This window comes from Dermacentor variabilis, chromosome 4, assembly GCF_050947875.1.
Source record: "Dermacentor variabilis isolate Ectoservices chromosome 4, ASM5094787v1, whole genome shotgun sequence".
In the NCBI taxonomy this organism is placed as follows: Eukaryota; Metazoa; Arthropoda; class Arachnida; order Ixodida; family Ixodidae; genus Dermacentor; species Dermacentor variabilis.
Window position 1 is genome coordinate 212,071,509 of NC_134571.1, and position 14,076 is coordinate 212,085,584.

Genomic DNA, 14,076 nt, shown 5'->3' on the forward strand with positions numbered 1-14,076 from the left:
TCGAGGTCGTCTAGCCTTAGTTCCAAGGATGACACCACCTGCTGTAAGTTGGTTACCTGTTCCGTACATGAGGAAAGCTTGCCTTCTAGGAAACTTAAGTGCTCTAATTTGTTGTCGATTGCTGTTAGTCGTTCTTCTTTTATTTCTTTTATATTCTCTGCAATCTGTTTCAGCTGTCGTGAAAGTTCCGCCATATCGGTCCAGGGTTAGTTTCAACATCGCCGGCAAGCAATAGTAACTTTGTTATGTACACTACGTCAGACATTGTATCGAGAAGTACCGCAGGGCACGGCAGCACGACAGGACAACGCTCGCTAGAACGAAAGCATTTTCCAAAACGCTTTCTTACCTGCACGAGGAAGACAAGCGGATTATTCATCTGTGCGCAAGCCCAGCTGCCGTGCCCTTTGGGTTGCGATGTCTCGTTGACAGCTTTTATAGTCCAGGTGGCCCGCAGCACCGCTTCACACGACTGGTAGACTGCACTGTTGCTGCCGCTAGGAGTGGACGATGGTACTTCACGGAAACCATCCGAAGATAGTAGTATCGTAGGCGCCGAACAACTGTCATTCTGGCGCAGAAGCAGATGGGCGGCTTGGAAGTGTTGACACGGTTGTTGGTTTCCCGCCAGTATCACCAGCAGGCTGGCGATGAACTGCACGAGGAAGACAAGCGGATTATTCATCTGTGCGCAAGCCCAGCTGCCGTGCCCTTTTGAACCTTCAGTAGAGCTAAGCGTGACTACAAGCTAGGGCAGTTAATCTCAGACTTCGCAAGCCTTCTTTCGTCCAAAAAGGCTACGAACCCTCAACCTTTGGTGCTGATTAAAGCGAAGGTAATCAAGTCGAAGACAATTAAGCTGGTTAATTACGGCTCCTGCGAAATCACTCCTAGGAACTTTGGTGGGAGTCGTACCCACCAACTATGGTACGTATCGAATCCTGAACCCTAGGTGAGAGTCGAAGCCCCAACCTTTCGTGACTGAGAGCACAGCCATCCCGCGGTGGTGGCAATGCTTTTCCATTCATCCACGATGGAATAACTAAGTTCCTCTTGAATTTTTTTAGCCTTGTTTGTACCTTGTCGTCATTGTCGTCAATTCGGTACAGGTTGCGTATTTGAGTGTCGAGACAATAAGGCAGCAATGCAGGAAGGATAAAGGACACAAGAACATACACCTGAAGTGACGCGCTTCACTATAACATCTTAAGTTTTTATTTCCTCAAGGAGCGCCAAAATGTTCTTTCGTCCCAGGTTAGCGTCCGACAGGGACTCAAATGTGCCAGCAGCAGTACCTTTTGACGCCTGTTGGCCAGCAACACCATCATAGAAGGCCATCTGAGACAAACACGCCTGCCTTCGCTCCCGTCTCTTCTGCCCACGCTTTCTTTAAGCTTTCGTCCGACCGCTGCTGGGTTCGGAGATTTCGCTCGCCAAGAACCTCGTCAGTGTCTGCGTCATCGGCTGCTTCTGCTGCCTCCCCCTCTGATGTGGACACTGCGGCTACGGGTACCTCCTCTGGGCGAGTCTTGTTCACACATGCGCAACTCCCACATGGTGTTGCGCCTCTGGCGCCTGGTTGCTCAGGCTCCGGTATTCTATATACCGATGCGTATTCCGCGTTTTTGTTTACGCCGGCTGCGCGCAACGTCGGTTCCGCATGGCTGCTTTCCACGTCAACGAGTAGCTCCCAGTCTTCTTTAGAAAGTAGACAATGGGCTTCGGTAAGCTTGTCTGTTATTGCGCAAACGATCGATCTGCACGACGCCGGGGCATTTACGAATGTTGTATGCTTCAGGCTAGCTAGCTTGGCCTCGACCGTATCGTCGAAAGCTGAAAGGAGCTTAAAGTACAAACCCCATGCAAGCGATTTCTCACGCGACCGCGAGAAGCGACGCGATGGAGATGGCTGTCGCGTTCGCTCTTCGCCCAGAAGTTAATTTTTCCCGACAGTTCCTGAGCTGCATAGGAAACGAGGCTCTCTTTAACAATGGAGACCTCGCTGCCAGTGTAGAGAATGGCGACTATGGGCGTGCCGGCGCACTCTAGCTCGATCTTCTGAAGCTTAGACTCGTACCTCTCCAGACGACAACGGCGAGTTGACGCGAGCCACCAAAGCTGTGTTTTCGTCATCCTCCGAATGGCCATCGCCCGTGTCCGGCTCGCCTGCTAACACTTTTCGTGCTCGTGCCCGTTGTTCTGGTTTATGTGCCACATTCTGTACCGGTCAGGGGCAATCTTTTGCTTGGTGCCCTTCACCTCAGTATACATAACACAGCTGCCGTTTGCTGCTGCTGATCGTCTGTCGTGGGGCGACCCTCTCCTGCTTGGTACTATTTGTGGCCGTGTTGCATGACCCTTGCCTTTCGCCTGCTCGAAAGTCTTAACACGCGCGAGATCTCAACCGGCCTTAGCCAGCCCTCGCCTTCGCGTAGACGTACGTATCTTGAACCTTACGAACCCAGGCTAGCCTTCATACAGTCAGCGAAGACTAGCTGAATGACCTCGTCTTTTGACTTCGCTTCTCTCGAGCGCAAATAATAGTCAAAGAATGTACGAAGAATGTAAGTAAACTATGCACATGTTTCATCTTTTCGTTTTGCGGCCGTCTCGAATCGATCAAGATTTTCAGAAGGGGTGAGCATCAGTTCATTGTGGACAGCCGCCTTGACCGCATCGCATTCGCCGCACTCGTCCTCGATGACACGGCGAACCAAGTACCTCACTCCGTCTACTAACACTGGCATTACCAAATCAACGCATCTCTCCAACGGCACGTCGTACGCTGTCAACATGCAGGCCTCATCAAACGGCAGCGGTATACGTCCGTATCGCGCGGAAGCTTGAGTTCCTTGAGGACCCTTCCGCGTTGGACGGTACACTCTTAGTCTGGATCCACATAAGATCCACTTAGTAGCTGGAACTTATTTGCAAAAATGTTCCAGTTATATATAACCACGTTCCGCATACGTTAAGAAGTAGGTGGAACAGTGCACCACATAGTTTTACTCATTAATTATGTGGATCGTCGTTCAACATAAGTGTATATGAAACCCTGTTCCAAATAAAAGGGTTGCTTCATTCACTGGAACGTTGATCTACATAAAATAGTCATGGCTCTAACCTGTGCGCCGTTCCAGGTATTTTCAGACCTGCTTTTTATATAAAAACGTGTTCTAATAGACGGTTAGGAAACTGTCTATGGGTTCCCACTTCTGCAGTATTTTTGCTTTCCGTTGTCAGTACAAACTGAAGTCATATGCCAAGCTGGCTGATGCATTGGTGTCAGAAGGAAACCACCGGCATTGTTTTGACATTACAGCCTTGGCATGTGGCCTGCGGTGATACCAACAATTGGAAAGTAGAAATTTAAAATTAAATAATGGGGTTTTACGTGCCAAAACCACTTTTTGATTATGAGGCACGCCGTAGTGGAGGACTCCGGAAATTTCGACCACCTGGGGTTCTTTAACGTGCACCTAAATCTAAGTACACGGGTGTTTTGGCATTTCGCCCCCATCGAAATGCGGCCGCCGTGGCCGGGATTCCATCCCGCGACCTCGTGCTCAGCAGCCCAACACCATAGCCACTGAGAAACCACGGCAGGTAAGTAGAAATTTTAGCAGCAGCGTGGTCCCCGACAGTTCCCGACAGTTGCCTATTAGAGCACAGTTCAATATAAAAGTAGGTTTGAGGTACCTGGAATGGCACAGTGGAAACTTTGGCTTCATCTGCCGGATCCTGTTCTGGCCTTTAGCTGCATGTGAAAGAAACAAGGTACCTAAATTAAAACACCAATGAAACAAATTATTACTCTGCTTTTAAAGATGAGTAAAATTTATTGAGTAGCTGTACTGCATACACTTAAGACACGTTTATCTCAAATTTCATAGAAAATGACTGGTCAACAATGAACAAACACCAAAAAGAAAAGAGACTAGGCTTTAAGTGGCATTCAAGCGTATGCCCCTATATTAAAAAAAAGTGGGTAATAAAAATGGCCCGACACATAAGTGCACCACATGCAAATAACTTTGCACATCGGCTGTGGAAAAAGAAACATTAAACAGGGCTATAGAATATGCTGGCTTATCACAGGAAATAAGGTAACTCAAATGCGCAAGTACCCCTCTGCTATTTACCGAGTTTGCGCATCCCCGTTCCAAAAGAATTCGGTACTCTAAGAATTATACGAAAACGGCATAAAACAATGGGCTTACACAGTTGGATTATCGCAAGGCCAATGAGGAACGTAGGGGATAAGTTATTAAAGGTAAAGATAGTGCAAGCCAAAGTAAACAATAAAACATTTGCACACGAAAACTAGCCAGAAGCATGTGGCAAATATCACAACAAATACATGACACTTGGCAGCAGTGACAGCTGATCGGCGCAACGTTAAAAACTTGATCCCTGCACTGCAGATATCACAAACCTTGCTGGCCACCAGGAGCCTTGGTCTGCTTGCGTCGCTTCCTTGACGGTTCTTCCGCTGAGGACGTCATCAGGACAAGCGGTACAAAACCCGGCTGCCTTCGCTGGACCGACACTTGGCAACAGTGACAGCTGATCAGCGCAACGTTAAAAACTTGATCCCTGTACTGCAGGTTGGTGTGCAAATTATACATGCTTTGTAACTAGATAGTTTATGCTGTCGCTACTGCCTTTCTGTATTGCTGTGTATCTCTTGTACATTTATTATACCTTCTTTCCACTTGTACTGTTCCTCCTTTGCAAAGGCATGAACAAATCTACAACTGAAAGAGAAAGCCGATGCGAAATCCGAGAACTTGTGTGCTGAAATGAACTCTCTCACGGACAGCGTTAAAATTACGAGCGCTGAATTTGAGGACATGAAAAATAGGCTTAAAGAAGCTACAGAAGATAGATAAGCCTTGAGAAAGGCGAATGAAAAGTTACGTTCTAAGTGCAAGGAAAATGAAAACGTTATTCAACAACTTCAGAAGAGGGTTGTTCAATCGGAGCAATACTCGCGCAGGTCCAATATAGAAATCAAGGGACTTGTGCAACAGGATAATGAATGCGTCACTGAAATTGTTGGGAAAATTGGTGATGTGATAGCTGAGCCCATAACTCCTTCTGACATTGAAGTTTGCCACCGTGTGCCCACCCGAGAAACTGGCAAATCTAATATAGTTGTCCAGTTTAAGAGCAGACAAGAGGGACAGTGTTCTTGAAAAAGCGCTGAAGGCTAGGTTGCGAAACAATCAGGTTGGAATTCCTGATGATACCAGAGTAGTTAATAATGAGCACCTCTGTCCCACCTTGAAACATCTTCTTTCGCTGGCATTAGCAAGAATCGTCACTTACAGAGCATACATAGACGAGGGACAAAAAAGCACGACGAAGACCTTTTGTCACTCGTCTATGTATGCGCTGTAAGTGACGATTGATACGATGGAATATCAACTAGCCCGTACCCAAACCTTGATTAGCGAGAAAGCGCGAATGTCAGTGGCGCTTTGTCTGGACGCGAAATGGGAAAGTACTTGCACGCAAGACTGAGGCCAGTAGTGTCGTCCACATTGCCTCAGAGACTGACCTTCAAAAGACCGCCTAAATTGCAGTGTCTAAAGAAGTTCAACTTTGCTCTCTTTTTACTACACGATGTATCGTGAGTATAGCTTACCAAGTGAAATTGCTCTGCCTGCACACGCAAGAAACATTTCTGCGCTTCACGTGAATTCACGTTCGCTTGCCTAAAAGCACGGCATACTACGTTTCTAGCCGAGTTTACTTTTCCATTTGACATTCTCATGTTCTCCGAAACGTGGTATCAGGAACACAGTGAAACGCTGATGGTTACACCCGTTTTTGTATTAATCGCACCGATAAACGTGGGAGCGGTGTAGCATTGCATGTCAAGCGCGGCATGCAGTGTGATGTGATTGAGGAATTCACCTGCGTCACGCCACATTACGAAGTTCTAAGCGTTAAATATGACAATAATCTGTTTGTTGTGGTGTGCCGACCACCTACTGCTAATATATCTAATTTTTTAGAATTTACTGAAAAGCTGTTAGAGCATGCTACTTTTCACAATTACAAAGTGCTTCTTGGGAGTGACTTCAGCGTTAATGTACTTGATGAAAGCGCTCCAACTCGTTCAATAACTAATGTAATGAATTCTTCCGGTTTCTGTAGCGTTATTACGACGCCTACTCACGTGACACCGTCTTGTCAATCATGTCTCGACAATTTCATTGTTAACGCTGGCGCAGATATATACACAACCGGGACTATCAGCTATGATATCAGCGATAATTGTCAAATATTCATAATATGCTCATTTTATATTCACGAAAGAATTTTACCTGATACCACGTTCAGCCACAGATGTTTGTCAGGCGAAAATATGGAACACTTTCGCGCACTTGTTTTGTGCACAGACTGGTCTTCTCTTTACAACAACAAAGATGCTTGTGAAGCGTACGACAAATTTCTGTCCATATTCAGTCGCCTGTATAATTTGTCTTTTCCGCTTAAAATAGGAAAGGTAAAGAAACGCATTAAAATGCCGTGGGTGCAGCCACATCACGTTAGAATGATTAAAAAAAAGGATGTTCAATAAATTTCTGCGTGCGGGTCAGCAAAGCTATCTTGTTGCATTTAGGAATTTAATGAATTTACTAAATAAAGAACTGCGAAAAGCTAAATCAATCTATTACGAGAGCCATCTTGAAGCCGGGAGAGAAAAAAATCCAGAAAAGACTTAGACAATTATCAATGATGCAATCAGACAGGGAAATGTGAATCGTAGTTTGCGTGAAATAACCATGAAAAACGAAAAGGTTTCGGGCGTCCTTTTAACCGAGTGTTTGAAAAAACACTTCGTGAACATGATGGCATCATCAAAAAACGCGGTCAGTGGTACTACTGTTAAGAGATGTACGCATAGCATTTTTCTCGAGCCGACTGACGATGCTGAGATTTGTCGTACATTTTTCAGCTTAAAAAAAAGAGCAATGCTGTTGATCCAGACGGCATTCAAATCAGACCTATAAAATGTGTAATCGATATAATAGCAGTCCATCTCGCATTTGTGTTTAACCTTGTTATGGAATCTGGCCATTTCCCAACAAGTATGAAGAAAGCAAGGGTGTCGGTTATTTTAAAAGATGGGAACCAAAATGGCCTGGCGAATCATGGGCCCATTTTAATTTTATCCGCATCTTCTAAGGGATTATAAAAACTGATTTCTGCTTCACATTAACGATTTCTTTGCGAAGAATGACATTATGTCTGATTGTCAACATGGATTCCACCCGGGCAGGTGAACCAGAACAGCTTTGTTACGCCAAAAAGAGCTAATAATTAATAACATTGATGCGGGAAAACTAACGTTGGGTATTTTTATTGATTATAGCAAGGCATTTGATCGTTTCAGCCATCAAATTTTAATAAGCAAACTAGAAGTATATGGTATCCGTGGCGTGGCAAATCAGTTCCTTCAATATTATCTGTCTGGGCGGATATCTGTTGCTATCGAAAAATACTGCTCTTCCTATAGTGAAATTAAATCAGGTGTGCCCCAGGGTAGCGTTTTGGACCCGATTTCGTTTACTATCTGCGTAAACGATATTGCTGAAATAGTAAGTGACACATCCATTGTACTAGACGCTGACCATACGAGCCTGTTTGTCTCTGGCAATGATATTGATGATCGGTTACAGAGATCTCGCAGTATCCTTCCCAATTTGTCGAGTTCGACTCGTGATAACGCGCTAACAATTAATAGCTCCAAATCAAAGGCCATATTATTCAAGCCAAGAGGCAAGCAGTCTTATTGAAATCAAGAATTATTGTTGGATGGCGCGCCCATTGAGATTCTAACCAAATACAAAGTATTGGGCGTTACGCTTTCAGAGGATATGAACTGGACATATCACATTGAACTAGTTATTAAATCATTGTCATCTGCCGCAGGTGCATTGTCCCGTTGCCGTCATTTTTTTCAAGAGAAAGTGAAGTGACAAATAAATTATGCCTTGTTTGTATCGCATCTGAATTATTGTGCGCTTTGATGGGCGACCCCCACGAAATGTAATCTTCATGCTTCATGCACTTCTTCAACTTCAAAAACGAGCACTTCGACATGTAGCGAATGTACCTTATCTCCATTTTACTGCGTAACTTTTTGAAACTTATAACACAATTCGAGTAAATAACCTTTATGAATACCGGCTACTGTATTCTTTTTTCCTCGGCTCCGGAAATTTTAAGACATTCTAAAAAATACGCCACGACTTCAATATGAAAGTAGTGATGCGCGTACCCGTGGCAAACACAGGTGGCTAGTACCATACAGGCGTACACATTACCTCATGCAGCCGCTAGGACCTACACTACCTTCACTGTTAAATAAATTTCGGAAAGAAAATGTTATCATAAGTACCTTGACTAGAAAACAGATTAGAGCGTATTTTTGTAAACGTGTTTTTAAAATGTAATCTTTGTAATTAATGTAAATGTGAGCCATTGTATTTGTATATCCTAATAGATTAGTGTTTCCATATTTTGACTTACTGCTGCCATGTGAGGGCCTTCAGGCACATTCAAGCTGTATGTCGCAGCTTTTCGCCTGGAGGACCCCCAACAAGTTTTGTCGGAAATAAAACATTTGATTTGATTGATGCACACTAGGAAAAATGTGGTTGTCAGATCACAGATGTACGTATAATACAAAGCTAATCCTGACCAAAACACTTTATAAGCGCTCTGAAAAAGCCTCCCACGCGAGGCAGGTTACTTACCCCAGCATTGTGTAGTTTAGGATAACTCATCTCGACCATTACCATGCTTATAAAACTTTTCGCACTAAATAGCTGGAAGCATGTTACACATTTCCAAAATTCAACAAGGCAAAAGCGAAATATAAAAGTAAGAAACTCTGGAAAACAAGCGAGAAATTTTTAAATAACCAAACAACTCAGCCTTGAAAAATACGAGTGAGATATCGTAAAAAAAACGAAAAAAAAACAAGCCCGCCATGAAACGCACGGCTGACACTTTTCCCTGGCGATAAAAAAATTGCAAAAGAAGGCACGACTTCACAATGTTGAGTTATGCTTTAATACATTGCATTAGCTTTGTATTATACGTACATCTGTGATCTTCCAGCGGACATGCCGCTTATACCTACCAAACATTTAGCCCGTCAATATTAGGCCTGACTGCTTCAAGTTTTTCAACAGACTTTACCTTAAACGACATCAAGTCACGGTGAAAAGGCTCACTCTTCACAACTGTCTGCACAAGTCCCAAAAACTGTCCAAAAGCGTATTTATTTATTTATTTACTTATTTTCAATACCCTAAAGGCCCCGAGAGGCATTACATAGGGGGGGATACAATTCACACATGATATTGTAATAAAAATGACTGAAGGCAACAAGCACAGATTTCGGTAGAAGAAACACTTTGTAAAAGAAAGATGAAAAAAAAGAAAAAAAAGAGGAAAAAAAAACGAAAAGTAATTTGGGCGAGAGTACATGGTACAATTCATATTTGCTGTACATGGCACTTTTCAACAAGGCACAAGTGGCAGGTGGGTGCGGGTAAATGGAAATTTAGAAATTATACATATATGTAACACAGGCCAGTCAAGAAGTGGCAGTTGAACATTTTATACATTTAAAAATGTGCGCAGGGCTGATTGGAAGGCAGACGGGTCAGTGATTGTTACAATATCTTCAGGTAGGGCGTTCCATTCGTTCACTGATAACACGAAAGGGGAATTTTGGAATTTTTTGGTCCTAGCAAATATGGGAGCCACTTTGCATACATGGTCATTGCGGGTGGACAGATAATGGGCGGGTAAGATGGGTGCAGATGAAAAAGATGAACCACTATAATAAAGGGAGTGAAAAAAAGACAGACGGAAATATTTCCGTCGTGTGTCAAGATCCGGAAGATTAAGGGTCTGTTTTAATGCTGACACACTTTGATATGGAGAGTAGGAGCGCAAAATAAAGCGGGCGGCCTTATTTTGAATTGATTCGATGCAATCAGAAAGGTTAGCTGTGTGAGGGTTCCAAATAATTGAGGCGTAATCGAGGGTTGTTCTGACAAGGGAGATGTATGCACGAAGTCTTGTGTCACTGTTTGCAAGGTAAAGACGGCGTTTTAAAAAGCCAAGTTTTTTTATTGCCTTGTTAGTAATATGCTCAACATGCATGGCCCAGCTTAAGTCAGATGTAAGAATAACGCCCAGATATTTAAAGGAAGAGGTTCGTTCGAGTATGCAATTGCGTAAAGTGTATACGTTAGATGGAAAGGTTAGCTTGGAAGAAAATGTCATGACCTTAGTTTTCTCTGCATTAATTACCATCTTCCATACACGACACCATTCAGCTAATGTGGTTAAATCTTTTTGTAATTGGGTATGACAGGTTTAAAATATACAGTCAACAGCAGGATGCCTGCCTTTTCAGGTGATGATGCAGGTGGTAAAGCCACAATGTTTTCCTTGCAGGCAATTTTGAAGTTACCATTCTCTTTCAAAATGCATAGGCCTATAGTGGAGACCTGTTGCCTAGTTCTTGTGCCTTTAAAGAAAAGATAAACAGCAAATTTTACCTACACAATGGCTTGAAATTGTAGTGTTCGTGATGATACCCTTTTTATAAAACTAATAATTTATTTCGCTGATTTCTAGGTTTCCTTTCTTTCAAACCTGCAAAAGGTGCCAGTGTGCGCAAAGATTTTGAACCATGCCGGATCGATGATTGCTTTGTGTGATTGGAATCGCTGCTTCATTTCTGGAAAAAGTGTTACGTTTTTCTGGTTGAATGACCTGAACAGCAATCGGCTTTTCCAGCCTTGAGGGATTTTAGTTACCAACCAAACAATATATTAATCTTTGCGCATTTCATACTTCATGCACCTTCCCACTACAAATAAATGTCCTCTTTACTCCATTATGTGCTTTTCAGTGCTGTTATGACGCTCAACATAACTTACAGGTAAAACATGATTTAAAAAGTCTGATTTAAAATTCACCTTGCCATAATTTTTTAGGTATTTTGTATACGATACTACAGCCCTGAAGTTCTTTTTTTATTTGTCCCTTTCCATTCAAGATATCAGAAAGTGCCGCCTTACCGTAGTAAAAACTGCAGCACAACCTTGTTGGGTCGAAGAAATTCTTCAAGTCCCATGAGACTTCCCTGGTCCAAAATTTCTTGCATTTTGCTTAGCTTGGCCTCCACAACCTCCACTGTGTCTCTAAACCTTATTTCTGCTTCAAAGGCAAGCTGAAAGAAAGGAGATGCACATTCAATGATACTTTATGGCCCACTGAAACAAAATCAGGCCCTAGGATAGCTTCAAATACTTTAATTCGGCTGACCTATACGATGAGAGGAAATATCACCTTCAGAGAACTGCTCAAGCAGCGGAGTTGATTCTATGTTCATCTTGACTTAGATGAGATCTTTGAACATTCATTGTGATAGGAATGCTTTTTCACCGGTGTTAAAGGTTATAAAGTGCGAGCCGGTCTGTGTAAATGAGCACTCACTTTTTACCTTTTACCTTTTACCTCAAATGCTACAGACAGAGCACAGCTGACTAAACATAAATCACAGCTTACAAAATAAAACACTCTTAATCTTGCACAGCAGGCCCACACGATTTGAAAAAAAACATGAATGATTTTACCACGTCAGCATTTAAAAAGTACGATGGCAAATCATGTGGTGCATTAGAACTGCAGGCCTCTGCAGTTGCGGCCAAAAGCATTTTCATTCGCCCAAGAGCCATACAGAAGGGGTCCCTGACCAAGTCCTCAATTGTCTAGGCCAAAAAGCAAGGCAGATAAGTAAGTAACTGTGCACATCAGCAAAGCATAGATTATAAAATAAGCTACGTTTTTGTGATTCCGACAAACCACACATAGTAACATCCATGAGAAAACGCCTGACGTTAACACTTAAAATGGCTAAATGCATTCCACCTGATCGCAGAAAATGTATGCACATAAATGAAAATTTATAGCATAGTAGATGAGTTGGCAAGCAGATCATCAACCAAATAAATGCGAAATTCTCCTGTCTGGAAGCTACAGCCTAAATAAATGATGGTGAGGCACCACACAGGAAGTAAAGGCATTGAACCAATAAAGCATTTTCATTCGAGAATCTCAAATTGTTTTGCGCAAGTGCAGTTTCCGAATTGAGTAGCAGCACAGGCATTACATTCCTTGTCTGCCACAGCTGCGGTCAATAGGCTAAATGCTTGGACTTACAGCCGGCACAACCCTCAATACCTGTTAACATCTAGTATTTGCACAAGATATCTCACTTTGCCTGCCGAAAAATGGTTTACCAATGCAAGAAGTAGCACGTGGTTGCTTATAAGCGTAATATCATCAGCTAGAACTTTCACCATAGAGGTAACTAACATGTTGTTAGGCAATGTTTCAACAAGGCCTTTGAAAAATGAAATTGTCACCTTCAGTCCAAGTAGCGCGTCAGGACAAGGGATTGGGTTGCTGGAAGCATGGTAACTTTCTGCAGGCTTTTAAATACTTTTTTCATCCGAAGCAACCGCATTTTCCTCGTTACACTCACAGATTGCATGAATGCCTTCTGAAATAACATGAGTCAACGTTGAAATACATAGCGATATGCACCTCACATGGTAGTGGCCTCTCCAGATTATGCAGGAATCGAGTGCTCAATGTGGAAGGGTTATAAATCTGCCATTATACATATAACATAACAAAATACATAACAAATGTATTCAGAATGTGTTTTTAATGCTGCTACCATGTATAAACATTGCTGTTCAAGTCACAGGATGTGAAAAGTTTTGTGTTGCGGAGCAAAATTTATTTTGCAAAGGTGTGTCCACCTCAAATCTTATCATCTAGGTAATACCCTGTGTCGTGGCATGAGTCAAACTAGAACTGCTGGTGAGTTAAGCTGCTGCATTAGATTCTCACATATCATGAAGATTGAAGATTTGATCGTTGGATCACATTCTGTGGTCTGGTCAATGTATTTGTACAGAGGAATTAAACCTTATATACCCGTCCAATACTAATCTAACACTAGCGTTGCTTATGTGCTCCACCTGTATTTGGGGGTACCACTGATTTATACCACTTCGTTTAACAGCAGCTTGCACTGGTATGCCACCCTGACAAACTAAATCAACCAGTTTACAGGGCGATGGCAAACATTTGTGAACATGGTTTGCGACTACTTTTTACAACATAATCGACATTCTCAGGGTAGCAAAATACTAATTTAGAATTTATTACCTATTTATTCTTTCTTTTACAGCCCGTTTTAAGCACAAATTGACGAATTAAAAAAATCAATATATCAGTGGCTTGTTTGGTCACTGAAATTAACTGAAAAATTGATTAAATTTCATGTTCGTAATAGAACTGCAGGCTTTTTCTTATGAACACAAATGCCAATGTACCTTTAAGCAAGTACCGTGTGAAAGTAGGTGCCCCGTGACACTGCAAATCGAATTGTGTTAAACAGGCTGCAGTAAGCAGGGACCGAAGAAAGTGCGAAGCAATCAGTTTAAAAGACCTTTGCTGCACATTGAGACAAAAATTACCGGAAGCGCGCTAGTGTTTGTAGTGAACTGTGCGGCACGCCAACAGGATAAAATATTCGATGGAGCAGATAAACCGTGGTCACGCTTATGGGCCACGTGAGCACCTGGTGCACTGGGAGTCGAAACTAAACAAACTGAGCTGAGACCTAAACCACATTAAAATCAGTTCCTGTGAGGCCCAGAGAAATGGCAGCAGCTCTTTAATAATTAGTGGAGCAAAAAAAAAGCTGAAAATTTTACCTTTGAGTTACTGCCACAATGTTACGGCAGCAACCATGTAGGACATGTCCGCAATGCCATAATATTACAGTACGAAGCCTCAAAGGGTGAACATAACGAAAATGCAAAATATTAGTCATTTTAACCACCTGCTGCATCTAAAACAGGCTGAACGTGAAACTAATGCCAGAGATGGTAGTTCTCAAAGAGCAGTGAAAATACCGACGTTCACAATGAATTCATAAGTTAGCATTTACTA

General features: G+C 42.6%; 1 protein-coding gene across 1 annotated transcript in view; it reads right to left on the reverse strand.

Annotated features, from left to right (window-relative positions):
- Nucleotides 1-325: 325 nt before the first annotated feature.
- The window catches only part of LOC142578514 (uncharacterized), a 44,811-nt gene continuing 31,060 nt past the window's right edge, over nt 326-14,076 (reverse strand). The window contains exons 3-4 of the mRNA XM_075687891.1: nt 11,124-11,275; nt 326-655 (exon numbers count right to left, since the gene is read on the reverse strand). Of these exons, the coding sequence (XP_075544006.1) occupies nt 634-655; nt 11,124-11,275 (174 nt within the window). The 3' untranslated portion in view covers nt 326-633. The remainder of the gene's footprint in view (nt 656-11,123; nt 11,276-14,076) is intronic.